Below are 27,742 nucleotides of genomic sequence, written 5' to 3' on the forward strand. Positions count from 1 at the left end.
AAGTAATCCTTAACTAATATATCAACAGCATGAGGCCCTGAGGCACTTTTTGCCCTTTATTGACTTCTTATTCCACTGATGGCTTTGCTTATATCATGAATATTCCCGAAAGTTACTAAAACCATAGATGTATTTGGGCAGTAAACTAGACCTCCAGGACTCTAAAAATGCCTGGACTTACAAATCAAAAACAAAACCAGCCTGGCGTGGTGCTCACGCCTGTAATCCGAGCACTTCGGGAGGCCGAGGGGGGCTGATCACTTGAGGTCAGGAGTTCATGACCAGCTTGGCCAACATGGTGAAACCCTGTGTCTACTAAAAATACAAAAATTAGCCAGGCATGGTGGCACACGCCTGTAATCCCAGCTACTCGGGAGGCTGAGGCAGGAGAATCGTTTGAACCAGGGAGGCAGAGGTTGCAGTGAGCCGAGATCACGCCACTGCACTCCAGCCTGGGCAACAGAGTGAAACTCTGTCTCAAAAAAAAACCCAAAAGCAAAACAAAACAAAAAAACAAAACCAGGCTAACAGTTTTCAGGATAAATCTGGAATTGACACAGCTTAGATTTAAATAAATCTCAGAGTTTACAGGATTTAAAGGTCAGCTAAATTTTACTAGGTTCTGGTTCTCATTCACACTGTGTTTCTCAGCCCATAGTCCCAAAGTACAAAGAGGAATAAAAGTACCTATTACCATTTTTTGGCCAGGCGCAGTGGCTCACGCTTGTAATCTCAGCACCTAGTGAGGCTAAGGCGGGTGGATCACTTGAAGTCAGGAGTTTGAGACCAGCCTGGCTAACATGGTAAAACCCCATCTCTACTAAAAACAAAACAATTAGCCGGGCATGGTGGCACGCGCCTGTAATTCCAGCTACTTAGGAGGCTGAGGCATGAGAATTGTTTGTACCCGGAAGGTGGAGGTTACAGTGAGCTGAGATCATGCCATTCCACTCCAGCCTGGCCGAAAGAGTAAGACTCTGTCTCAAAAAAAAAAGTACCCACTAGCATTTTTTCCTTTTTTCTTTCTTTCTTTTTTTTTTGAGACAGAGTTTCACTCTTGTCGCCCAGGCTGGAGTGGAATGGTGCGATCTTGGCTGTGACCTCTGCCTCCCAGGTTCAAGCGATTCTCCTGCCTCAGCCTCCCAGCCTCCCAAGTAGCTGAGATTATAGATGACTGCCACCACGCCTGGCTAATTTTTTGTATTTTTAGTAGAGACGGGGTTTCACCATGTTGCCCAGGCTGGTCTCGAACTCCTGACCTCAAGTGATCTGCCAGCCTTGGCCCTGCAAAGTACTGAGATTACAGGCATGAGCCACCACACTCAGCCCTTTTTTTTTTTTTTTTTTTTTTTTGAGATGGTGACTCTGTCGCCCAGGCTGAGGTGCAGTAGCCCAGTCAAGGCTCGCTGCAACCTCCACCTCCCGGGTTCAAGCAATTTACCTGCCTCAGCCTCCCAAGTAGCTGGGATTACAGGCATATGCCACCATGCCCAGCTAATTTTTGTATTTTTAGTAGAGACAGGGTTTCACCATGTTGGCCAGGCTGGTCTCGAACTCCTGACCTCAGGTGATCCGCCCACCTTGGCCTCCCAAAGTGCTGGGATTACAGGCATGAGCCACCACGCCTGGCCCATTTTTAGGTTTTTTTAAATTTATTTTTGAGACAGGGTCTTGTTCTGTTGCTCAGGCTGGAGTGCAATAGTGCAATCAGAGTTCACTGCAGTTTCAACCTCCAGGGTTCAAAGCGATCCTCCCACCTCAGCCTCCTGAGTAGCTGGGACTACAAGCATGGACCACCATGCCGGGCTAATTTATTTTTTGTAGAGACAGGGTCTTACTATGTTGCCTGGCTGGTCTTGAATTCCTAGGCTCAACTGATCTGCTGACCTCGGCCCTCAAAGTGCTGGGATTATAGGTGTGAGCTACCATGCCCAGCCCCTACTGGGATTTTATTTTATTTTTTATTTTTTTCAAGACGGAGTCTTGCTCTGTTGCCCAGGCTGGAGTGCAGTGGCATGGTCTTGGCTCACTGCAACCTCTGCCTCCCAGTTTCAAGCAGTTCTCTTGCCTCAGCCACCTGAGTAGTTGGGATTACAGGTGTGCGCCACCACACCTGGCTAATTTTTGTATTTTTAGTAGAGATGGGGTTTCACCATGTTGGCCAGGTTGGTCTCAAACTCCTGGCCTCAAAGCGTTCCACCCACCTCAGCCTCCCAAAGTGCTGGGATTATAGGCATGAGCCACCATGCCTGGTCCTCTACTGGCATTTTAAATGAGCAGAGAGTAAGGGGTTTCCTTGGTGTTTTGAAATGATGCTTGCCTGCTACTGTGTACCAGAGGTTTCAATGTGTGTGGGACAAATACAAGACTGAGTGAAAACTGGTGGACAGCTGCCCTGAAGTCTGATATTGAAGGATCAAACATCTCCTTTGTGATTGTCCCCGCTTCACTGAGTCTCCTTTGCTTACTCATACCCCAATCTTCTAAGGATATACCCAATTTTACTTTGTCTTTGTATGGACCAATAAAAGAGGCTAGAACTGAGATAAGAGATGTTCTACTTAGGGGCACATTGGAGCCCAGGGCCCAGGAAGAACATGAAGACCTGAACTCTATAGCTTTAATGTAAGTATCATGGCACAAAATGAGAGATGGGACTTCAGGAATAATTTATTCAATGCTAAATGAGGTGAGGAGTGGCAAGTCTAAAATACACACCCTCTATGTACATTCTAATCTTGTTCATCCTCTACAGGTACAACAATATACACATTCACTCACCCAACTCACCATTTCCTGGCAGCTAAAATGACAGAATCTTCTCTACAACTTATCTCCACCCCCATCAGTCATACCCACCTTCTGGAAGTCAGATCCTTCAGGTGATTGCCTACCGGCCACAAGGGCACCCATCATTTCCGTGGCCTCTGTGGTTTCTATCCCTGCCTTTCTGGGGGCAGAAATGTCTGCTGCAGTCCTTCCTTTTGGAAATCTGAAGACTTTTGGAATTGCCCCTGAAAAGAAAGGAAGATAAGTGGGTGAGAGTCTGTAACAATGTGACCATAGTCATCCTTAGGAAGGTGGTTACAGGAAGGCTGGGTGGAAACTTAGCAGGGGCAGAGTATCAGAGAGACAAAAGAAAATAATATCTTACTATGGTTGATTTTATCTCTGCTTTCTCAACATCCTCTACCTTTTGTTCTCCCGTTATGTAACTCTGCCTCTGTTTTCACCCTGTTCGTTCACTTTCCTTAAACATACTCATTTCCCTTATTTTCTACAAAACTTTTCTTGCCTAATCCTCCACAAATGGAACCAAAGCCTGTAAATCTTTAAATCATTACATCTAGATATGTTATCTTCTGTCCTTTTGCATGCGACAAAGACTTTTTTATCTTTTGTGTACCTGTATTACTTTGTGAAACGGGTATCTTGATTTATATCATTTAATGTCCAAGTGTTTGTACAACATTAATGAATATGAACAACCAGTTCAACAGAGGTCGGGGAAAGAATGGGAAGAGGAAGAGAGGAAGAAGGAAAGAATGTTAAGACATTCTTGAAGAAGGTATGTTGCCCAGCATCGATGGGAATAGGAGAATTTAGGAAGTCTTGAGGGAAACGCAGCCGGACCTATTTGTAATGATGGAAAACAGACAAGAGGTGTGAAGGAAAACAGGGATGCACTGAGTAGGAGAGATACAACTTAAAAAAAATAATTTTAATACAGAAAAGTATACAGAGGGGTAAAAAAAAAAATGGCCTATAATTCCACAGCACTGGATAACCCTTACTACATGTTATCATTTTATACATATGTGTGTGCATGTGTACATATTTTGCTTATAAAACATTTATATTTTATATAAAATGCATTCTCATGGTCATAATGTTGAAACAAAACAGAAGATACAAAATAAAAAGTGATAGCATTCCTTTTCCCTCTCCCAAAGGCAACCTTTTTTGGTTACGATTTAGTTTTGATGAGATGACAAGAGGATGCTGGAGACCATAAAGTGTTGAATTACTTCTTCAACCAAATCAGAGGGGTTTTGGGTTTGACTGACTTAAACATGCTTATGAAGTCTGGCTGGAAGGAAAAAGGAGGCCATTTGAAAACTGGATCCCCAAAACCTTTTTTTTTTTGCTAACTGTAAGGTCAGTTTAACTCCTTCTCATCCTCAGTTTCTCTTCCAGGAGCTGCAGAAGCAGTGTTCCCATCATGGCCTGGCACCATTATTCCAGAATGCTGTTGAAGTGAGGGAACCAAAGGCAACCTTGACATGCCTCAATGATACAGTGCTTTGTATACAAAGACCCAGGACAGAAGCAAGAGGACAGTTGGCTTCTAGAGTGCTAAACACCCAGAAAATACAATAGGCAATTTACAGTTTTTACCGACTTATAATTTGCTAAGTATTCACAATTTGTTAATAAAAACAGCTACTATTACCACATTGATTCTTTCAATGAATTTTTATTGAGTACCTGCTATATGCCAGACAACTGTGCACTGTGAATACAATGATTAAAAAAATAGTAAGCAAAGACAGACTTCTTGCTTTGGAAAGTTTATCATGTACTTAAGGGGAGCAAATATTAATCAATGAAACATAAATGTAAAATTACAACCATGTTAAGTGCTACAACATAAACATACATGTTTTATATGTAGTCTTCTGAAAGTGTATACGGGTTGAGGGCAAATCAGGAGAGTTGTGATTTTAAGAGTAGATGATTTTCATTATAAATTCAACTTCGTGGCTTATCAATGAATATTGTATACATAACTTAGTTAAAAATTACATAAACATTACTGCAATTTTAAACTCTAAAGAGATGTGCTCACAAAACTATTTCCATTTGTCCATGTGCTCACATAAATTGCTAATAAATGAAGACTTTGTTTAGGTTCTTATCCTATATTTAGTATGTAAGCTTTGTTAAGGTGAGAACCAAGGTTTAGGGATATATATTAATATATTAACAAAGCTTGCCTATATATGTTTATATATATTATCTATATAATATATATAAAAGAAACTATATATACTATATATGAAACTATATCTATATATATATATATAAAAGAAACTACCTCACTTATTTCTGTTACAGGCTACATCCTCTCTGAACCCTCCTCCGATTTTTAAAATTACACTTCATGTTCCTATTGGATGCATGTGTCCTGTATGTTCACCTCCCCACCCCATTCTTCCTCAGTCCCTGAATCTGGCAGACTGATAAATGGACTATGTGCTAGCATGCTCTGCTACCAAAATATCAACTTTTTGACTTTTTAGAAAGATGAAGAGTCATGGGTGAAGTAAGAATACTTAACTATATTATTCAGCAATATTAGCAGAGTATTATGTGCCCTGTGAATATAATATGGCTTGTAAAGCAGGAAGCCCCCCATTTGCAAGGCCAAGGGGAATTTTTAGCAGGTTATTTATACACCTTAGGTAAAATTAGGTATTTGCCCAAATTTAAACATAATTGCTGATCATCTGCTTCTCACAGTTGAGGATGTCTGATAAAAGTTGTTCCTGATGTTTGTAAAACTTAAAACACAGTTATATTACACCATAAGCTGCATTTAAAATTCAGGGCCCATTTCTTCCATGTGCCTAAGTCTCCTAAGTTGAAAGTTTATTCAGTACTGTGATAGTAGAGAACAACGACAAAAAAATATGCTCTATCTCCAGCTACTGGGTTAGAATTCTGTCCTTCCTTTCACCTGTCTTCTCTGGATAGGTTCCAAAGACAGATCCCACTAACCAAAAGGAAGGAGGCAGAAACACTTCCTGCCCAGAATACAGAATCCTCAAAGTTCTCCCCCTGCTGGTTCAAGGAAGATATAAAGAATGCCACTCCCACAACTTTTAAGTGAGCATTATTTTTGAAAAAGCCAGATTGGTAGATGCCTTTGGTGTAAATCCTGAAGTTATCCAGAGAATACAAGAGGAGTTACTACCAAAGCTTAGGCTCAAAGTACTCCAGCCCTAGCTACCTGAACTAGTTCTGCCCTTCCTACAATAAATTTTGCCTCTTTTTCTCTTCTCACTCAAGTGGCCCCCTCCTAACCTACAGAGTAAGATTCCAATGCCCTCTGAGGAAGTAAGGTTAGGATTGGGATCTTGATATGGTTACCTCCTCCCGACTCTTTCCCTAAAACCATCGGTCTCTCCCTAAAGGGAAGTGGAACTAAGTGAACAGGACTGAAATCAGCACAAACTGGCATTAAAAATTATGTTCCCTGAATTCCTATAGATAACCTGCTAGCACAGGGAGGGAGTAGTTCTCTGGGAAAACAAACCTCTCTGAAGCTCACTCGGGTTTAAACTCTTCTAAATGGCACCTTTTGAGTTAGTCTATGGTTTCCAAGCAAGAAAATTGCATTGAACTCAGGCTTTGTCCTAAAAACCAGGGCTAGAAAGGTGACACGGGCAGGATACCCTGACCCTGTACATATTGGTGCTAGGATAAAGATAACGATCCTTATCTCAAAGGAAACAACACAAAACAACTCTGTGACACAGTAAGGTAAACTAACAGTAAGGTAAACTAACTTGTCTAAAATCACAGCAAGGTAAATGACTGAGGCACAGTCAAGGATCTAGCTCTCCCAAATCTGTGTCCTTTCCATAACATGATAAGAGAGGCCAGAATGACTTCTAAATTGACATTAGTCAAGAAAAATTAAAAATCCTTCCCAATGTTGACCTAGGGATTTTATAGCTCTGTACATAAGGAAACAGGAAAAAAAAATTGGGGGGGCGGGGAGGTTAATATAGATCAGCAATTTTGTATTATCTTTGAGGAACAGGTGGGTAAATAAGACTCTGAAGGCCCTGTTGAGTCAGGTTATAAACTGCTGACAACAGGGATATCAAGAGGAAACTGGGACAGAGATAGAAAATCTAAGCACTGAGCTCCCTAATTCCCAAGAGCAAGAACCTGATTGTCCTAGGGGAGCTCAATTCCCAGAAAAGCCTACAGAGAGTCAACACAAAGGTATATACAAAGCTTCACAACAGGAAGATGCCAACACCAGACAGCTGTTGCCTATTTACTACCCATCCAGGCTGCGCTGGGGCAGACTATAGATCCTAACATTCTGGCATGAGTAGTTCTGACAAGTGAGGAAAGAGCATGGTTGGGGGTGCAGATAGACAATAGGGCAGCAGGGATTCACTGTTCTAGTTTTCCTTTGGAGTTCAAATGTGTGTGATTTCAAAACAAAAATCCAGAAGGAAACATGAGATTAATGCATTTATTCCAAGTAATTAACACATTAAAAATAAAGTTAAACTTGTCCAAGCCAACTCATAAATTCTTTAATCTTTTTAACAAAATATACAACCCAAAACATCATACTATGGTGGAAATTAATTGGGAAAGGAGGAGGTAGAGGAAAGGATACATATGGGTTTGTGGAACAGGGAATGAGTTCAATCTCAAGACAAGTTTCAGAGATCTTCTACCCCTTCACAACACAAATGGCTGCTAAACAATTTAATACAAAGTGTTACTGGATCACAATACAATGAACAAACGCCATTTCAAAAATAAAAGTGATCTCAAAAGCATATCTGCTCCTGGCAATGAACCATGAATAAGCCTTACCGATTTGTCGTCTTCTAAAAGTAAGCCTGCCAGATATTCTTCCATGTTTATTTCCAAACAGGTTTGTGGGTTAGCAGGACAATGCATCTCAAGAAAGGCAACAGAGTAAGGGAAGTACAGGAGTTGACATGCCAATAAGGGGTGTAAACAGTAAACAAAAGAGCTACTCACGCTGCATTTCAAACAATGTTAAGGCAGGCCCATCCAAATGGAAGCCTAAGAGATGAACAATTCTTCCAAGTTATCCATTTCAGCAAGCTTTCTGGTGTTTTTCCCAGAGATGCATCAACTGCCCAGGAAATTGGGTAGGAATACAACACAACAATTGGAGAGGTCAGCTGCCTCCATCCTCCCCCACATTTCAAAAATGGCAGAGTCAAAGCCAAAATACAATCAAAGCACACTATGTGGTGAGCCAGTTAGACATTTGATTTTAATGACAAAGTGGGAGAAAATAAATTGGCCAAAAAAATTAACAGAAAATACATTTTACAGATATATATATATATATATATATATATATATAGTTATCGATTTGTCTGGTGTTTTAAGGGGGAAAGGAGGTAAATTCTTTAGCTTCCATGAACATTTACTGTAAGATGCTGACTGCATCTCTTGGTGTAGCTTCCAGATGAGATAACAAACTAGTCTTGGATCATCTGGGCATCTGATTTCTAGAAGCCAATGATTCACTCACAAGTAGCTCTAGGTATTTATTCTTAGTTGTGAACACTGGATTCTGTGTGGTCCTGGATGGCACCAACTGTAGCTTCCTGTTCAGGCATTTCCTGAGGGACCATATTGTCTTCAATTACCTGTTCCCTTGGAGGGGACCTTGACACTGGAGCTTTAACCAAATTCAGAGGGTCGCCACTGTCATCATCTGCTTGCAGAATTGCCACCTCTGTGGTGGATGCATTCGATATTTCTAGCTGTAATGGCCCCAACTCCAGGGAACTACATTTAGAAGGGTCACCTGGTTCAGAGGGTGGAGAACACAGTTTATCTTTTTGAACTCCAGAGGTCCGTGTGACAAAGTCAACAAGGTCTGGAAGGCAAGGAGATGGCCCAAGGCCTGCAGAATTAATTGTTTTTAATTCCAATCCGAGTGACTCTTGTTTGTCTAATTGGGAAGATTGTTTTACTTCCTCAGGCATCATTCCTCCTGCTAAAAGGTCAAGGGCCTGGTGTGTTCCCTCTAGGCCCCCCAAGCCACAGTCAACATTTTCTGTAAGTCCAGTTTTCAAAATGTTAGGAGAAGGGATCCTAACACTCCTGGGATTAGATGAGTTTCGTTCACCCTCTGTCTCAAAGTCAAGCACCAAGGTTTTGGGAGAATCTAATGGAAACCCAGAAAAAGATGGGATTGGTTCGAAGTCAGTGGAATCGGAGGAATTACACCCTATAGATGATACAGAATTTTCTTCACACACTTTCTGAGACAAGGCAGTTGGGGATCTATGTGCTGGGCTTACCCGAGTAGTGCAGAAATCAACAGGCATATCCCCCAGATTCCCCAGGGCAGTAAGCTCCTCTACCTTTAAGTCTGTAGCTTCAAAGTCTCCTAGGGCCTTGCTTTCTATTGTCACTGTTAACTCTGGATGGACATCTTGTAGCTCCAGTGCTTCTGCTTTTGGTTTCTCTGGGCTCTCCCAGGTCTCTGGCCTCTTCTTGTTTTCATCCCAAACAGCCAACTCATAGATCTTTTTAACTTGAAAGTCTTTTGATCTTTCTCTCTTGAGTTTGAGGCTTCTGTACCTAGAAGTTCTAGAAGCTGATTCTGGAGCTGAATTTTCTAGCCCCTCCTCACTAACAACTGAAACTCCTTGTTCTTGTGTACTACCTGTTAAACACATAGCTGATCTGGCTGGGGAATGAAGAAGCAACTCTGGGGCAGAAATTTTCACAGGTGTATCTTGTGGGTTGAGTAAAGACCTAGCTTCTGATAAAAATGAGTCTAATTTTGCCTTTGTGAAAGAGCAAGCCTGTGGACTCAATTTGATCACTACTTTACTTGGAGTTTCACTTCCTGTCATCAATTTATTGGACTGTTCAGCCTCTTTGTCAATCATTAGCAAGTTGGGCTGTTTTACTTCTCCCTCCCACATGTATCTATTTCCATGGTTCAAATTAGAATCTTCTATGCTGTGGGGTCCAATGCTGGTACTTGCTCCCTCATCAACTATCCCCTCAGACAGCTCCTTTACCCTTCCTTCTAGTTCAGTGTTTGTCTCTATCTCACTTTCTCTACAATCCTCAGATTTACGGAGCTCTTGGCTTTCCTTATCCTTGTTAACAGATTCTCTGAGGTGGATTTCTACCAACTTCTGAGATTCTTTGCACTGTATATCTAACAGCTGAGGTGGTGGTTCTACACCAGGTGGTCCTGGCTCTCCCAGGTCAAGCTCACTCTTCTTCTCTGGAGATATATCCCTACTAGTGTCACTCTGGAAGGAACTAGAGGTCCATATGGCCAAAGTGTCTGTCTTTGGGGTAATTGTTTCATAAGGCCTGCTTTGGCACAACCTTGTCAGAGGCTGTAGGAAGCCATAGGTGCTACCTGTGCTTTTTGGGTCTACATGTTCTACAACTGACCATTTTCCTAGGGCCACCAGAGTTTTTGCAACAGGCTTTTCAGAGTTGCTAACTATGGGAGCAGTGACCAAACCCTCACCTTGATGCAACTCCTCTTGGGATGCACTGCTGTTCAAAGCAGAAGTAGAAGAGGTGTCTGAACTTTTGGTTCTAGAGAGGTTGCTATTTTCCCCATTGGCCAATGGGCCACCACTTAGCTTAGTCTCAGGGGCCCCCTTAGTCTCAGGGGCCCCCTTTCCACCACTACTATAGAATATGTCATACAGGTCCTTAGCATTGGCTGTGGCTAAGCATGAATTTCGCTTCTCTAATTTTTTGGCTTGTTCACTGAACACACTTGAGAGGGGTGGTGGAGGACGTACTAACACAGAGAACAGGGTCTGGTCTCGGTCACTCTCACTCACCCCAGGAGCTGTCTCATCAGAAGGAATGGCAGCTGGCTGTGCTGAGGCCATGATGGCTACAGGCAACACTGGGTTCAAAATGTTAGGACCCACGAAGCCAGGGCTGAGAGTCTGAGATACAATTGGGTTTGATTTTACTGGAGCCAAGATAGCATTTGCTTGAGCAGGAGACGGGACAGCCGGATGAGGCATAACGGGGGGTGGTGGAGGTGGTGGAGGTGGGGGTGGTGGAGGAGGTGGTAGTATTTGTTCAGGTAAATGAGATGGCTCACTCTTTTCAGCCAACACCACTTTTTCCTCTGGAGACCCTTTTAGAATCACCTCTTCCCCTCCAAATGCTTTGGAAATGATGTCTGGAGGTAAGAGGAGATCAGCTGAAGACTCTTTAACCACTGGCAGAGGTTTAGCAGTGGTTCCAGAGGACTTAATAGACAGAAAGGTGTTAAGAGGAGCTGGCTTGCTCATTGTGGCTGAACATGACTTGCGGAGTACTGTGGATGGGATAGGCAGGTTGGGTCGGATCTTAGTCTGTGTGGAAGTTGTCACAACAGGCATCCAAGGGCTGGTATGTGCAACAACAGTTTTCCCAGAGAGCTTGATTTTGATAGGCTTTGCCTTCCCAGCTTCAGTTTTGCCATCCTCTTTGTCCTTACTACTTTCTACAATCTCTTCTTTAGAGATACTTGGGGTCACCACTGAACTTTTCTCCTCTTCTTTTTCTGGCTTCTTCCAGCTGAATTTCCCAAAAGAAGATGATGTTGGTGATTCCTTCTTTACCTCTTCTTTTAACTGGAGTTTGATGCCAGTGTTCCTTTTATTTTCAGCTTTTTCAGGGGAGTTCCTACCCTCAGAGAGTTGGTCTTCTAATTTCTCAGAGACCTTGTCATCCTCCTTTACTTCTTTCACAGTCTTTGCCTTTTTTTCTTTCTTCTCCTCCTTTGGTTTCTCACTAAGTTTGCGCTTTAGCTCACTCTGCCGTCGCCGTTCTGTCTCTAGGACCACAGCCAAGCCAGCTTGGCGGTCCAGATTCCGCCGCTCCTCATATAATGGGTTTTCATCCACATATTTCTGGGAAGAAAAAAGATAAAGGCTCAAAAACTGGTGAAAATACAAGAGAAAAAAGTCTTGGCCCTGCTACTGTTAGAATTCATTTAGTAGAAATCCCCAGAATAATCTTCCTCAAGGACATACGGGATGCTATCTGCTGAGCATCTCCCACTAGGATTGAGGAGAACTTAGAGGTTATATGGAATTTGAAGTGTCAATGGCTTTTTCTGGCTCGGACGCCATTTGACAAAGTCAAAATAATTACTTCAGAAAAGTTGGAAACTCCACAGCCTACTACAAAGACCAACCTTGTATTTCTCATTGTGTTGGTGACCCTTCACATGTTGCTCCCCAGAAATTGGATCCCCCAAAAATTCCTCACAGAGCTGGCAATAAAATCCACTGATGGGAACCAGAAACTCAGAGCCTGGAAGAAGTAGAAAAAAGTCAAGGAAATAAGTCGATTCCACTCAGCATGACAGCAACCAGTGGAAATCCCACCACCCCTTTGCAGTAAAATGGTTACAGTATAGAGGGCCTTACCCACTTTGAAGTCAGAAGCAGTATTTAGATGAATCCCAATGGCACAGTCTTTCCAACCTAAGGCTTGAACTACAGTCCTGTATTTCTTCTACCTCTTGGGAACATTAACTGGTTAATTTAGGAGTTTCCTGTGCCAGATTAATTCCTGTTGCTGAGTCTCCTCAAACCCTAACTAGCACCAAGCATCTCAGGAGATATAAAAACTATACTCCCAAATAGCCCATTACCATTTTATGATAATCTCTCATGTTGGTATTAATTACTGAGGAAACTATCTTCTGTAGATCTCAAGGATATAGTAGCAGCACTGGCTACTTGTGAAGGTAAGAAATTGAAAAGTTTATGGGCTGAGCACAGTGGCTCATGCCTGTAATCCCAGCACTTTGGGAGGCAGAGGTGGGCAGATCATGAGGTCAGGAGATCGAGACCATCCTGGCTAACACAGTGAAACCCCGTCTCTACTAAAAATGCAAAAAATACAAGGCACGGTGGCGGGCGCCGGTAGTCCCAGCTACTCGGGAGGCTGAGGCAGGAGAATGGGGTGAACCCGGGAGGCGGGACTTGCAGTGAGCAGAGACAGCACCACTGCACTCCAGCTTGGGCAACAGAGACAGACTCCATCTCAGAAATAAAAAAAAAAAAAAAAGAAAAAAGAAAAGAAATTGAAAAGTTTAAAGACAAAGGAAGTTTCTGCTTCTCCACTTACCCCTTAATAACAATGACTCAAAATACTGTATAGTTCTTAGTTGAAAAGGCAGTTAAATTACTGCATCTCCTGTCCTTTTTAACCTGGATTCCAAACAAGTAAGATTTTGGACCCATAAGCCAATGACAAAGACAATTCTGTTTTAAGTGACATGTCTATGTTTAACATCTGTGAGTAGTAGATTTTTGGCCATACGGGTAGAGATCATGGTCTTATAGATCTCTTTACAGCTTCAGGACCTAGTACACTGTTTTGTACACAGAAGGCATTCCTACGGCTTTGTTAAAAGGAATGGCTGTCTCATGCTATGCTGCTTCCTAGAATGTTAGCTCAGGGACACCTCTTCCTCAACTGAATGTAAGGAAACCACAAAGGAGGCAAAAAGGAAACATACCTTTTGCAGGAACAGTTATCTTGTCAGTGCGCTTTATGGCATCTTGCTTGGCCTCACTCTGGGTCTTTGAAGCCCAAGGTCTGTTGTAGGGATCCAGTGTCTATTTGTAAGAGGCAGAGGTGCTCACACAACAGCACTAAAAGCTCAATGACCCACTTTTCTCTTTTTTTTCCCCCATAATAAGACCAGGGGACCAGAAGCCCCCAGCTACCCACCCCCACCCCCTCTGCCAACTGTTTAAATGGAAATCACCTGTGGAAAAGGTAAACACATGTTAGAGCAAGTACCAGAAAAAGGTAAAATGAAACAAAAAAATCAGGTACTCAAGGAATCAAAAGAGGCAGAAACCTCACTTACACTTGTCATGGTGTTTAGTTACAGCCAAGTCCCCTGGACTGAGCCCTGGGGATGGTGTCTCCTTTGTTGGTGTCTCTTGGCTCTTCAGATTGGGGCTCCTGCCCATATGAGAATGTTTCCTTTTCCGGCTTTGCAATGCAGACAGGGGTATAGAAGTTTGAAGAGAGTGAGGGTGGGAGTGAAAATAACAGAGAGTAGGATACCAACCTGTGTGTGCTTCTTATTGTGCATATGAGTGAAGAAATCAAACATGGTCCCACAGATGGTGTTGCAGTCTTTGCACCAGTGATTGCCAGCATCATAATACTCATACGCAGCAGTGGGCTGATCCGACTGCTTAGTGGCTGACTGGGGGCTTTCGGCAGGCTTGGGGCTCTTAGTACGAAACTTCTCATTGTTTACTTTTGATTCCTAGAGAGGAAAAATCTGTACTTACAAGGAATTCAAGGCAATCTAGACTTGTCTTCTGTTAGAAATAGTAAGTGGCCATAATAATAGAAATAGGGCCATATGACCATATTTCCAATGTTTAAAGCTGCACAAGTTGGGGGGAACCCTAACAGAAACATGTCTCTAAGACACAGAACTATTTGACTTCATAGTGCTATCACAGCATAAAAAGTAAATCATAATGGCAATATACTTACTTACATATCCTAAAATATCTCTACAAGGAACAGCCAAGGTTGTGGAAACATTGGCTGCCTCTGGGGAAGGGAAGTGGAGAACAAGGATGGGTAGGAGTCTCTTCACTGTATACCCTTTAGTAAATGTTGAATATGTTACCTATGCAACTAAACAGTTAAATTTGAAAATCATGATGACTAGGGAGGGAAGAAAAACCAATATGGAAAAGGTAATTGACAGGCTAAGCAAAGCAAATGCAGAAAATAAGTGATAGTGAACTCATCACATGCATCCTGGTATGAAAAACTGGAGAGAAGGGTTGGTGCACATAAAGCAGACTATACAACTATACACAGATAAAGTCATCTACGTAGAATGAGTTAAAGCAATCTAGGAAAAACATTCCTAACTGCCTAAAATATCACTTTTAGAATTTAACACCTTTAGAGGCCAGGTGCGGTGGCTCACATCTGTAATCCCATCACTTTGGGAGGTCGAGGCGGGTGGGTCACTTGAGGCCAGGAGTTCGAGACAGGCCTGGCCAACATGGTGAAACCCCATCTCTACTAAAAATACAAAAATTACCTGGGCATGGTGGTGTGCACCTGTAGTCCCAGCTACTCGGGAGGTTGAGGCACGAGAATCACTTGAACCCAGGAGGCGGAGGTTGCAGTAAGATAAGATTGTGCCACTGCACTCCAGCCTCAGCAACAAGTGAGACCCTGTCTCAAAAAAAAAGAAAAAAAAAATTTTTAACACCGTTAACATGTATCCTTTTTAAAAATATATCAACTCCTTAATATTAAAGTTATCAACAGCAAATACTTTAATACGAATTAATTTATTACCAAGCTGGAACAAGGCACTCAGGAAATGAGAATTTTGGTTAATGTTCAGGAGTAAGGCACAGGAAAAAAAGATAATTTCTGCAACTCAGAGGCTTACTATGAATGGGGTTCTATAGTACACAAGATGAAGAGCTGGGTACCTGGTATATTGGCTCAAGCAGGGAAAAAGGTAGGATAGAGAAAGGGAAACAATTGGGGCTTCAAAGATACTCTTTCCCTACCTGAGTCCTATTCAAAAATCACTAAAGAAATCACACCAGACAGGTAGGGGATGGGAGAGTTCATACACTCCTGGTGGGAGTATTAACTGGCACCTTCTTCTAGAAGATAATCTAGGAATACATTACATACCTCAAAATACTGTATACCCTTTAACCCAGCAATTCACTCCTTGACATTTATCCTATGGAAATTATCATGTTAAACAACAGGTGATTTGATTGGTTAAGTAAATTTTGCTTAACCATCCAACAAAAACAACAAAAAATAAGCTTGTTAAAAATGGTATTATAGGAGTGTATTTACTGACATGGAAAGATGTTCATGATATACTGAGAAAACTAATAAAATACACTTGAATAATCAACAAAGATACGTAAATCAGCATACAGCGTTGAATATCACTTTATCCAAAATACTTTCTCTAACCACTCTATACTCCTTAACCTGTTTTCTTTTTTTAGGCACTTATCATTACCTAACATGGACTTATTTATTTATCATCTTCTGCTATTTAATGAGAATATGAACCTGGTCTATACTGTTCAGTGTGATACTTCCCATATCTAGACCAGTTCCTGACACTTTATTGGTGACCAATACATATCTGTTAAGTGAATTAATGGACTGAATTAATACCTTGGTGTATGTATTTGGAATAACATACACCAAGGTATTAATAATAAATTAATGTATTTGGAATACATAATAAATACCTTCGTGCATGTATTTGGAATAACATACACCAAGGTATTAATAATAAATTAATGTATTTGGAATAACATACACCAAGGTATTAATAATATTATACACCAAGGTATTAATAACAGTGGTCTCCGCTGGGCCCAGCGGCTCATGCCTGTAATGCCAGCACTTTGGGAGGCTGAGGTGGGCAGATTACTTGAGCTTAGGAGTTCAGGACCAGCCTTGGAAACATGGCGAAACCTCAACTCTACAAAAATACAAAAATTAGCCAAGTGTGGTGGTGGTGAGCACCTGTAGTCCCAGCTACTGGGGAGCCTGAGGTGGGAGGAATGCTTGGACCCGAGAGTTGGAGGCTGCAGTGAGCCATGACTGTGTCACTGCACTCAACTTGGGTGACAGAGTGAGACCCTGTCTCAAAAAAAAAAAAAAAAAAAAAGTAATAATAATAGTTGTCTCTAGGTAGATGAAATTACAAGTTTGTATGTGCTTTTCTGAAATGAACAGAAAGGGAAAGAAACTCTCAAACCAACTATACATTGTAAAGAGAGGTAAAGAAGAAATACCAAGGACAGGCAGGAAAGAAACGCTGTGGACATAATATTCCTTACTGCTGAGATGAAAACTGAATTGTAACATATCCGTTGGTTTCAGAGACCATGAATTCTCACCCAAATCAAGATGATAGATTATCATCGGGTTGGTATATGAATAGAAATCCAATGTATAAGTCAATTACAAAGGACCAGAGCTTTTAAATTCTTCTCCCATCAAAGGCCCTACCTAGACTGAAGACCCAGGTATAGAAGACTAGGCCTACCTGGTTGAGAAAGAAAACTCTCCTAGGAAGACATGGAAAAAAATAGAGCTTGGGTGATAATACAGAATATATTCTCTTTCCTACCTCTCAACATTAACTGAGGATGTACTATGTGCTAGACATATTGTATGCCATGGGAAACACAAAGATAAAAAAAGATTCCTCTTTTATCCTCTCGGGCCAGGTGGGGTGGCTCACATCTGTAATACTAACACTTTGGGAGGCTGAGGTGGGAGGATCATCACTTGAGACTAGGAGTTCAAGACCAGCCAGGGGACAGGCGCAGTGGCTCATGCCTGTAATCCCAGCACTTTGGGAGGCTGGGGCGGGTGGATTATCTGAGGTCAGGACTTCGAGACCAGCCTGGCCGACATGGTGAAACCCTGTCTCTACTAAAAATACAAAAATTAGCTGGGTGTGGTGGCACACGCCTGTAACTCCAGCTACTCGGGAGGCTGAGGTAGGAGAATTGCCCGGAAGATGGAGGTTGCAGTGAGCCAAGACCACACCACGTGCCACAAAACAAGACTGTCTCAAAAAAAAAAAAAAAAAAAGGCTGGGCAGGGTGGCTCACATCTGTAATCCTAGCCCTTTGGGAGGCCGGATCACAAGGTCAGGAGTTTGAGACCAGCCTGGCCAATATGGTAAAACCATGTCTCTACTAAAAATACAAAAATTAGCAGGGCGTGGTGGCACATGCCTGTAATCTCAGCTACTCAGCAGGCTGAGGCAGAAAAATTGCTGGGAGGCGGAGGTTGCAGTGAGCCAAGATGGCACCATTGCATTCCAGTCTGGGTGACTGGAGCAAGAACTCCATCTCAAAAAAAAGACCAGCTGGGCAATATAGCAAGACACCATCTTTAACCAAAAAAAAAAAAAGAAGCTCTCATTTAGTGGAGACAGACGTAAGAAGAGTCTTTAAATAAGACAACGAAATAAATTTTACAAAGAAACAAATTACAGAGTGCTAAAGAAGGCTGACTAGATCTGGGTGGAATCTGGAAATTCTTCATGGAAGAGGTGGTATCCAAATTGGGCTTTAATGGGTGAGTGGGGTTGGGAGAAAGATTATTCCAGGCTAATATATTTATGCAAAACCAGAGAGGTGTAATACCAGATATTGCACATCTGGAAAATTGCATTTTGAGGTGACGCAGTGTAAGATGTAACATAATGTTTCTTCAGCAGTATTCATTACTATGTGCCGGGCCCTGGGCTATGTATTGGGAACCATATTGAACAATGACACATATAAAGTCCCTGTAACTTTTGAACCTTAAAATCAAATTAGGGGAACACATTTAATTATAAAATCAGATCTGTCATAAATGCTAAGAAGGAAAATTACAAGATATTATGGGAGTGTATATCAGGCAAATTTAACAGTCTAGGGAACCAGAGAAGGATGTCAGGGAAGTAATTTAAGATCCAATCTAAAGGATGAATTGGAGTTGGAAGAGCAGATAAGGAAAGACTTCGATTTGCATGGTAAAGAAAGGGAACAGAAAATGTGAGGTCATGAGAGGAGATGATACATTTGAGGAATGAAAAGGTTAGTAATGAAACTACAGTCAGCAAGAGGGAAAGAGGCATGAAATGAGGTTGTGGAGGTAGGCAAGGGATTAAGTATCATGATCACTGGCTGTATGTGCAAAAAGAGTTAACATAGCAACATAAGCAAAAACTGATGTGGCTTGGACTTGAATGTCAATGGAGATGATAAGGTGCATGGAATCGAGATTTACTTTGGAGAGGGACCTCCAAAGTACAGAATTTGTAATTACAGAATTTGTAATTGATTGCATATGGAGCAGTTAGGGAGAGCACAGCACTAAGAGTGACTTTTAAGTTGTTGGCATGAAAACTGTTGGACAGTATGCCATTCATTGAGAATGCATAACAATGGAGGAAGAAAAAGTTGGAAGGAGGTTGAGCACAACCATTAATTTAGTTTAGGACATGCTCAATTTCAAGTGCCTATGAGATAATGAAGTGGAAATGATGAGTTAGGTTGTCAGACACTCAGAAGACTCATTTGACTAGAACATAAAACTAGCAATTGTCACATGGCATTTTAGCACAGGACTGGATGAAATGGCCGAGAAAGAAAGAGCAAATTCTGGAGAATTGGGCAAGGACTGAGCCCTGAGAAACTAAAAAATTTAAAGATTATGCACGAGAGATAGACAGCAAAGGATACTAAGCAGGAGCATCTAATGTACCATGAGGAAAAGAAGTGTGACAGAAGCCGAGGGAAAAGAGTATTTGTAGGAGAAAGTGATTCTTGGCCTCAAATGCTGCTCATTTGAGAAGTAAAATGTATCTACTGACTTTAGCAACATAGTAGTGACCTAGACATGAACATAGTTGCTAAATATGAACCCCCCAAAAGCATAGTGTGAGAAGATCAGAAGCCAGATAGGAGTGGGTTAGGGAGTAAATGCTGGAACAAGAACATAGAAGGTCCTGAATACTGAGGATTTTGGATTCTTTGTGGGCAACAAGGAACTGCTGAAATTCTGAAGAGGAGTACCATGCTCTGATCTATACTGTAAGAAAATAATTAACAAGAGTAAGAACAGTTTGAAAACCTAAGTTAAGAAAATGGTTAGAAAACTATAGGAGTCTAAGGGAAAAGAAAAGATGATAGAAATGGAAAAATTGGGTTGTTACCTTGTTGGAGGAGGAGTTTGAGAAAGATGACACTTTTTCTGGGCTCTTAGATTTTTCTGCTTTCCCGGGCTTCTCTGTAGGCTCTTTACTGTCACTTAAAGACTTCTGGGATTTATCAAAGATGTTAATTCCCAAGATCTGAGCCACTTTGTCCAGTTCAGATTGCTTCTTTTCTGCCTCTTCTGCCTCTTGCCGTAGCTCTGCAATGTCCTTCATAATGTTATCCTGAAGCCGACTCACCTCCACCAAGAGAGGATCTTTGTGGCCATCCTTCTCCCTTCGTTTCTTGCGCAGCATTTCTCCTGAGCAGTCAAATGTCAACAAAAAGCAGCACAGGGAAAATAAGATGAGTCATTTCTCATTTACAAGCAGTAATTTGTCAGGGCTTTATGGTTACAAAATCTTTGCCCACAAAAGTTTCTAAGAGCGGCTAGGCGTGGTGGCTCATGCCTGTAATCCCAGCACTTTGGGAGACCAAGGCGGGTGACTACTTGAGTTCAGGTGCTCGAGACCAGCCTCATTAACATGGTGAAACCCCATCTCTACTAAAAATACAAAAAATTAGCCAGGCATGGGGGTGGGCGCCTGTAATTCTATTTACCCGGGAGGCTGAGGCAGGAGAATTGCTTGAACTCAGGAGGTGGAGCTTGCAGTGAGCCAAGATCATGCCATTGCACTCCAGCCTGGGTGACTGTGAGAGACTCCATCTCAAAAAACAATTTTTTTTTCTAAGAGCAAGTGAGACTCTCCTTCCACATGGGTTGGTGTAAGTGAAGCTTCTGAAGGTAAAGAACGGGTTATGACATTATCTTTTGTGTAAAGGTTATTAGCTAAGGATTTATGGACAGGCTTCAGGGGCTCCGTGAACTCCCATAACAGTATATATAATTTTGTGTGTGTCTCTCAGAAACATTAATAAGTGTTGTAACTATGAATTTGGCAGTTGTCCTCTCTTCAGAGGGCTGAAGAATTATTTAGAGGGTAATATATTTGATCTTATCTGATCTAAGGACACTTTAACAACTTCTTCAATGAGTTTTAGGTTTTGCCTCTGGTTTATCTTTTTTTTTTTTTTTTTTTTTTGGTACAGATGGGGTTTTGCCATGTCACCAGGCTGGTCTTGAACTCCTGAGCTCAAAGTGATCTGCCTGCTTCAGCCTCTCAAAGTGCTGGCATACAGGTGTGAGCCACCACACCCAGCTGGCTTATTTTATGGTATCTCCTGTTCCAAACTGCAGATCCTCTGATGTCAATCCTCACAGGATAAATAAATAACTCAATTTCTCATCCCTAAACAGTCCAAACCCAGACAGAAGCAATTATATCTTCTCCCACTCTCTGTTCTTTCATACTATCAGTATTTAGAAGCCTTGTTATGTTCTTTTCCTCACTGTGTATGTGAATTCCTAAAAGCATAAAAAAATGGAATAAAAGGGAAGGCATCAGGGAACATTTTTGTGTGTGTGTGCCAAATTTAAGGAAAGACCAGACACTGTGGCTCATGCCTGTAACCCCAGTGCTTTGGGAGGCTGAGATGGGAGAATCATTTGAGTCTAGAAATTTGAGGCTACAGTGAGCTATGACAGCACCACTGCCCTCCAGCCTGGACAACAGAATGAGACCCTGTCTCTTAAAAAAAAAAAGAAAAAAAGCCGGGTGTGGTGGCTCACACCTATAATCCCAGCACTTTGCGAGGTCGAGGTGGGTGGATCACCTGAGGTCAGGAGTTAGAGACCAACCTGGCCAACAGGATGAAACCCCGTCTCTACTAAAAATACGAAAATTAGCCGGGCATGGTGGCACGCGCCTGTAACCCCAGCTACTTGGGAGGTTGAGGCAGGGGAATTACTTGAACCCGGAAGGTGGAGGTTGCAGTGAGCTGAGATTGTGCCACTGCACTCTAGCCTGGGCAACAGAGCGAGGCTCCAACTCAAAAAAAAAAGAAAGAAAAAGAAGAAAAAAAGAAAGTACTCAAAAATGATGGAGACATATTGAAAGGACACAGGAGCTAACTCACAGGGGGTCCCATTGGCCAAATTTGGAACAATTTGAGCATGAAAATAAATAATGATAATAAAAGATTATAACTTATCAAATGAAGAATCCATGAATTCATACTCATATAAATGAATAAACAAATGGGAGTGAGGGTTAGGAAGCTCCCTCTTACAGCAGAAAGCCAACTAATAAAGGCAGAAGGAATGAGGAACCTTGAAAAATCACTATTTGATAACCATCACAGGCCAGGCACAGTGGCTCATGCCTGTAATCCTAGCACTTTGGGAGGCCGCAGAGCTCAGGAGTTTGAGACCAGCCTTGGCAACATGGCAAAACCTTGTCTCTAGACAAAAAAAAAAAAAAATTAGCCAGGCATGGTGGCTCATGCCTATGGTCTCAGCTACTCAGGAGGATCACCTGAGCCAGGAAGCGGAGGCTGCAGTGAGCTGAGATCATGCCACTGCCACTGCACTTCAGCCTGGGTGACACAGCAAGACCCTGTCTCGAAAAAATTTTTTAAATAACTATTATCATAATAACTGGCTCAGGCAAGACTCATCAATGGATGCTAAAACCAGTGGGTGAAAGTTTGAGGAGTAACTGAATATTTACATAGTCTCAAAGTATCTCCTCTATAAGATACATATTAATTAAAAAGGATAAAACAGTAACTTTATAGTGGAGAAATCTGGCAGACACCACCTTAACCAAATAATTAAAGTTAACATCACCAGTAATGGGACAAATCAACACCTGATACAAACTCAGCATCATTTCTGTGATAGTCTTGCCAAAAATGAATAACCTGAATTTAATCATAAGGAAACAGACAAATCAAAATTAAGGGATATTCTACAAAATATGTGACCTCTTGTTTTCCAGAATGTTAATGTTATGAAATACAAAGACTCAGTTAAAGAATGTTACAAGAACATGAAAACTGAATGTGATAAATAATCTTGCACTTTCTTTTGCTATAAAGGGCATTAATGGGACAATGTGAAATATGAGTAAGACTGGTAGACTGGATAATAGTATTGTATCACTGCTAATATCCTAATTTTGATAAGTGTATTAAGGTTATGTACCTTCTTTGTTGTTAGGAAATACTTAAGTATTTAGGAGTAAAGGAACATCACATCTACAAGTTACTTTAAAAAGTTCAGAAAAGGCCAGTGCAGTGACTCATGCCTGTAATCTCAGCACTCTGGGAGGCTGAGGCAGGAGGATTGCCTGAGGCCAGGAGTTTGAGACCAGCCTGGACAAAATGATGAAACCCCATCGCTAATAAAATTACAAAAATGAGCCAGGTGTGGTGGCACACACCTGTAATCCCAGCTACTTGGGAGGCTGAGGCTTGAGAATCACTTGAATCCAGAAGGCAGAGGTTGCAGTGAGCCAAGACTGCACCACTGCACTCCAGCCTGGGCAACAGAGCGAGGCTCCATCTCAAAAAAAAAAAAAGTTCAGGAAAAATTACACACACACATACACACAAATTGAGAGAGAGAAAAAGATACAGCAAGTGTATTAAAATGTTAATAATCTGGCAGGGAGTGGTAGCTCACACCTGTAATCCTAGCACTTTGGGAGGCTGAGGTGGGTGGATCACCTGAGGTGAGGAGTTCGAGACCAACCTGGCCAACATGGTGAAACCCTAACTCTACTAAAAATACGAAGAAAATTAGCTGGGCATGGTGGCGGGTGCCTGTAATCCCAGCTACTTGGGAGGCTGAGGCAGGAGAATCACTTGAACCCGGGAACAGAGGTTGTAGTGAGCCGAAATCACACCACTTCACTCCAGCCTGGGTGAAAGAGCAAAACTTCGTCTCAAATCATCATCATCATCATCATCATCATCATCACCATCATCTGGGAGAAGAGTACCTGAGAATTCTTTGCACTATTATTGCAACTTTTTTGTAAGTTTAATTTTTTTTAATGAAGTTTCAGGTTACTGAACCTGTGTGAGAGTACCAAATTTGAGTCTCCTATGCAAGTTATTACAAAAAGGCAGTCATGCAAACCAGCTGATACCTTGTTGTTTATGAAGCCGCTCTAACTCGGTCCTAAGATAGTACATCTTCTTCTGGCGGGCTTCCCGGTCATTCTTTAATTTTTCCCTCTCTTCAATAACCTGCAAAATACAAAGTGGTAAGAGAGTCCATCTCCTCCAACATTCTCTTTTCTATTTCTCTCTTCCAGAAGCCTTCTTGCTAGACATCATCTGAATGTAAGGATCCAAATGCCTGCACACAGGCTCTGACCTTACAGTCAAACTAATATTTCATTCTAAGTTCCAGAATAGAACTGTCCATCTTTTCAAAAACTATACTGTGCAGGAAGGTTGGTTGTTTGTTTTTTGCAGGAAGCATCTAGGGCACTGATAACAACTATTAGATAGTGGTTCTAAGTTCCAAAGGGAACCACGGATAAAGGAACCATGTGTTATAGGTAAGGGACATATTTCATGTTGTTTATTTATTTTCACTGCTCCTTGCAAACCAGGGATAACCCATAGGCAGTATGCCCAGAGTAGCATGTTGTTTAATCCTCACAACATTTTCTCTATTTTATAGTCAGAAAACTGAAGTTGTACAACATTAAGTAGAATACTCAAAGTCACACATTAAGAGTAGATTTACAATCCAGGTATATCTGCCCTAAAGCTCATGATCTTTCAACTATACTACTACCTAATAGAAAAAAGCAAATATGGCTCGTCTATACTATACCAGCATATAATAGGCCTATATGTGGCTATAATAGACCTATGTATTATCAGCACCCTGACTTAAGGACTAGATTTATAAAAGGAAAGTAAAGAGAAAGTGTATGACCTCCAAACACTGTCTCTAAAGTTCTGTCTACATTGAACCTATTCCCTTTCCCAAAAGACTTCAGTAAAACTAAAGACTGAAGTTCAGGGTATTTAGGTCCAATAGAAACTTAAGAGAAGTGTTTTTTGTCTTCCCGATAATTGGCTAAAACTTTTTAACTGGAAAAAAATGAGACTGGCCCTCTAATTTTTTTCTTCAGAACTTTTTTTTTTTTTTGAGATGGAATCTTGCCCTGTTGCCCAGGCTGGTGTGCAGCGGCGTGATCTGGACTCACTGCAACCTCCGCCTCCTAGGTTCAAGCAATTCTCCTGCCACAGCCTCCTGAGTAGCTGGGACTACAGGCGCGTGCCACTACACCCAGCTAATTTTTTGTATTTTTAGTAGAGACGGGGTTTCACCGTGTTAGCCAGGATGGTCTCGATCTTCTGACCTCGTGATCCACCCGCCTCGGCCTCCCAAAGTGCTGGGATTACAGGCATGAGCCACCATGCCCAGCCATGTCTTAACTTTATGAGCAAACCAAATTAGACACATTACATTTTTATGTTTCTAAACAAAGTGAGTTGCTAGGTATAAGTACCTTTACAATTAACAGTAAGTATTAACTCTTCCACTCAAAATTCTTCTATTATGTATTCCTTATCTTGATGTAGTTTTCACCTACTGCTCTAAATTATCAGAATTATTATATCTTTACCCCAGTCACTGCTTTCTTCCCACAGGCTGGGGACCCAATGAACCTGGATAATATAAAAAATGACTTTAGAGGCCAGGCACAGCGGCTCATGCCTGTGATCCCAGCACTCTGGAAGAGGCTGGTAGGGGAGGATCACTTGAGCCCAAGAGTTCAAGATCAGCCTGGGCAACAGTGAGAACACCCCATCTCTATATAAAATATACGTATACATACACACACATACATACACACACACACACACGTAATTTTTAAAATAAATAACATGTCAAAAATGTTACTGTTACTCCTGGGCTCTAAGATAAATCACAACAAGCAAAGTTTATTTCTTGGTTTGCTTCAATTACCAAGCAACAACTAGTTATTAGCTTTAACTCACATAATCATTACAGGGTAAGAATACAGAATTCACTGGGATCAAACAGGTTTACTGATTCTCCTTCACCACACCCAACTTTGGTTCCCTACTCCACTATGAAATCATACTGAAGACTTCAAGGCTCCCAGTTACTATCTACAGTGTTTGAAGACCATTAATTTGGATAGAATTAAACTTAAAAAAGGAAGTCTGACAATCACAATAGGACCCAAGGCTGGACTTTTGTTTAGTCCTAATGATAAAATGTGTGAAAAACAGAGGAACAATATACACTTCTTAGGGTGATGACAGCAGCCTCCAAACGACTTCAAGTGAAAGAGCCTTACAAATTTTCAGCCCCCTCTAAGAAACATATACAACTTTATGGTAAAACAGAAAACCCAGGCACAGGATGCCCAAAGCTAATATTCACCTTCTGCTTCTGGGAAGCACGGTTCTTCTCATCAGAGATCTTCTCTGGATTATATCTTATGAGTGATGGAATGGACACCTGGACAGGCACTTGGGCCGCAGGAATTGAGCCTCGCAAAGACTCTTTCTGCTTAGGCTTATCAGGAGTCACAGTGGGGATCACACGGAGATTGGGACGGCTACGAGTAGCTTGTTTGGTTATTGGCATTATCCTGTGTGGTTCAGGTACAGGGTGGTTTGACGGTTGAGAGGTGGGATACATGGGCCATCTTGAGGTTGCATATGCCATGTAGTGCCTATAGGCATCAAAAGAGGCAGGGGGAATGGCAGGTCCCTGGTAGTTTGGAGGTATCCGAGCTGCAGCAAACTGAGAGGCCCTTGGCATGTGAAACTGAGATAAAGCAGCAGTGTGTGGAAGTCTAATTGGGGCAGATGGGGCTGATGGCAACATGCACCTGACTGCAACAGATGACTGAAACCCACTACCAACCACCTCTGGTCCTGAAATATGACCCACTGGATGGTCAGACTTTAGGAATGGAGGGCTGTTTTTTGTGAGCAGGTAAGGATCCACAGGAGAAGGTGGGTGTGGATGGGACACCTCTGGAGAGTGGGTATTGCTATGATGTGCCTCCCTGCTCTCTAGTCTGTGGGGATCTGAGGAACGTCGATCAGCTGAGAAGCAGTGGTCAACTGAGGAACAGCGGTCAGCTGAGAAGCGGTGGTCAACTGAGGAACAGTGGTCAGCTGAAAAGTATCGGTCAACTGAGGAACGGCGGTCAGCTGAGGAGCGTAATGATGGCTTCTTGCCATGAAGTCGTTCCTGGGTGCGTGCAGCCAACTGACTAATCTCTGCTACTCCAATATCCAGCCCTATTGTCTTGAGCAAGTCATGGATCTTCGCATATTCTGGATTGGTCTCTTCTAGTGATTCTAGCTTTACAGCTGGAGCTGAAGACGGCAGGGAGCTTGCCTTCTGCCTCATAACTTCACTCTCAGAGCTCCCAAGGGGCTTTGGTAGGGATTCTGCCTTTAAATCCTCTTCTTCATCCCCATAGAGAAATTTCTCCTCATCTTCAATGTCAGGAAAGCTACGTCGCCTTTTTTCCTGTGTACTAGTAGAATCAGCCAACATGCTCAGAATGCGGGAAAAACCACTGCCATCCTGGCTAGCTCTCTCATGGGGCAGCAGGAAGTCTGTGTGTCGCTCAGGTCCCTCGGCCTTCAAATCCAAATTATCCTTGTGGCATAAAAAACTTCCAAATTTTTCTCTGAGAGGACTGTTGTCTTTGGGAATCCCAGGAAGGGGACCCCATTGGTAGAGGTTGCCCTGAGGTTCCTTCAAAGCAGTCTCTACCATAGTCCCCTTGTTTTCAATCTCTGAGGCAAAAGCAGCAATAGCACCACTTAGTGGAAGCGATGGGTGCCCAGAGTAGAGAGGGTGATCCTGGCTGGAGCTGGTACTGCTGGAAAAACTCTCAAGCTGCAAAGACAAACACAACTGATTTAGTCTTATGCAGAATCTCAGAACATTAGTAATTGAGATAAATACTTAAATACTTTGGTCTTCTTGAATTAACACGTGAGATATAAGTATGGATAAAAGGGAGGAAAAGTATCCTTAGCCAGATTTAAAATGTGAATCCCCTTATCTCCAGATGTTTCTGCTGTTAAGGAGAAACAGGAAGTGAGGCAAACTGGATGGAATCCTTACCTTTATCTATTTGTTAAAAGGAATTTGAATTCAAAAGAATTTTAGAGATCCCCTAGCTTGTTTTCTTTTCTATGGATCCCCAAAAGAAAAGGAAAAAAAAAGAGAGAGCTGCTTTGGCTGAAGTGGGGAGAGGAAACTCTGG

The 27,742-nt window shown here is 42.0% G+C and overlaps 1 protein-coding gene across 3 annotated transcripts in view; it reads right to left on the reverse strand.

Annotated features, from left to right (window-relative positions):
* Positions 1–27,742, reverse strand: part of ZNF318 (zinc finger protein 318) — a 58,290-nt gene that overhangs the window by 17,413 nt on the left and 13,135 nt on the right. The window contains exons 4-11 of one of the 3 annotated variants that reach the window (XR_008526179.2): positions 25,888–27,369; positions 23,600–23,699; positions 19,565–19,866; positions 13,883–14,086; positions 13,319–13,418; positions 11,984–12,102; positions 10,629–11,696; positions 2,860–3,014 (exon numbers count right to left, since the gene is read on the reverse strand). Coding sequence is in view for 2 of the 3 variants with exons in the window: in XM_009241913.4 (XP_009240188.4) it covers positions 8,349–11,696; positions 11,984–12,102; positions 13,319–13,418; positions 13,883–14,086; positions 19,565–19,866; positions 23,600–23,699; positions 25,888–27,369 (5,655 nt within the window). In the remaining variant the exon portion in view is untranslated. Of the gene's footprint in view, positions 1–2,652; positions 3,015–7,262; positions 11,697–11,983; positions 12,103–13,318; positions 13,419–13,882; positions 14,087–19,564; positions 19,867–23,599; positions 23,700–25,887; positions 27,370–27,742 lie in introns of those variants that run through there. The other 2 variants (XM_054557533.2, XM_009241913.4) reach the window with 2 other exon arrangements.

Source organism: Pongo abelii, chromosome 5 (genome assembly GCF_028885655.2).
Source record: "Pongo abelii isolate AG06213 chromosome 5, NHGRI_mPonAbe1-v2.0_pri, whole genome shotgun sequence".
NCBI lineage: Eukaryota > Metazoa > Chordata > Mammalia > Primates > Hominidae > Pongo > Pongo abelii.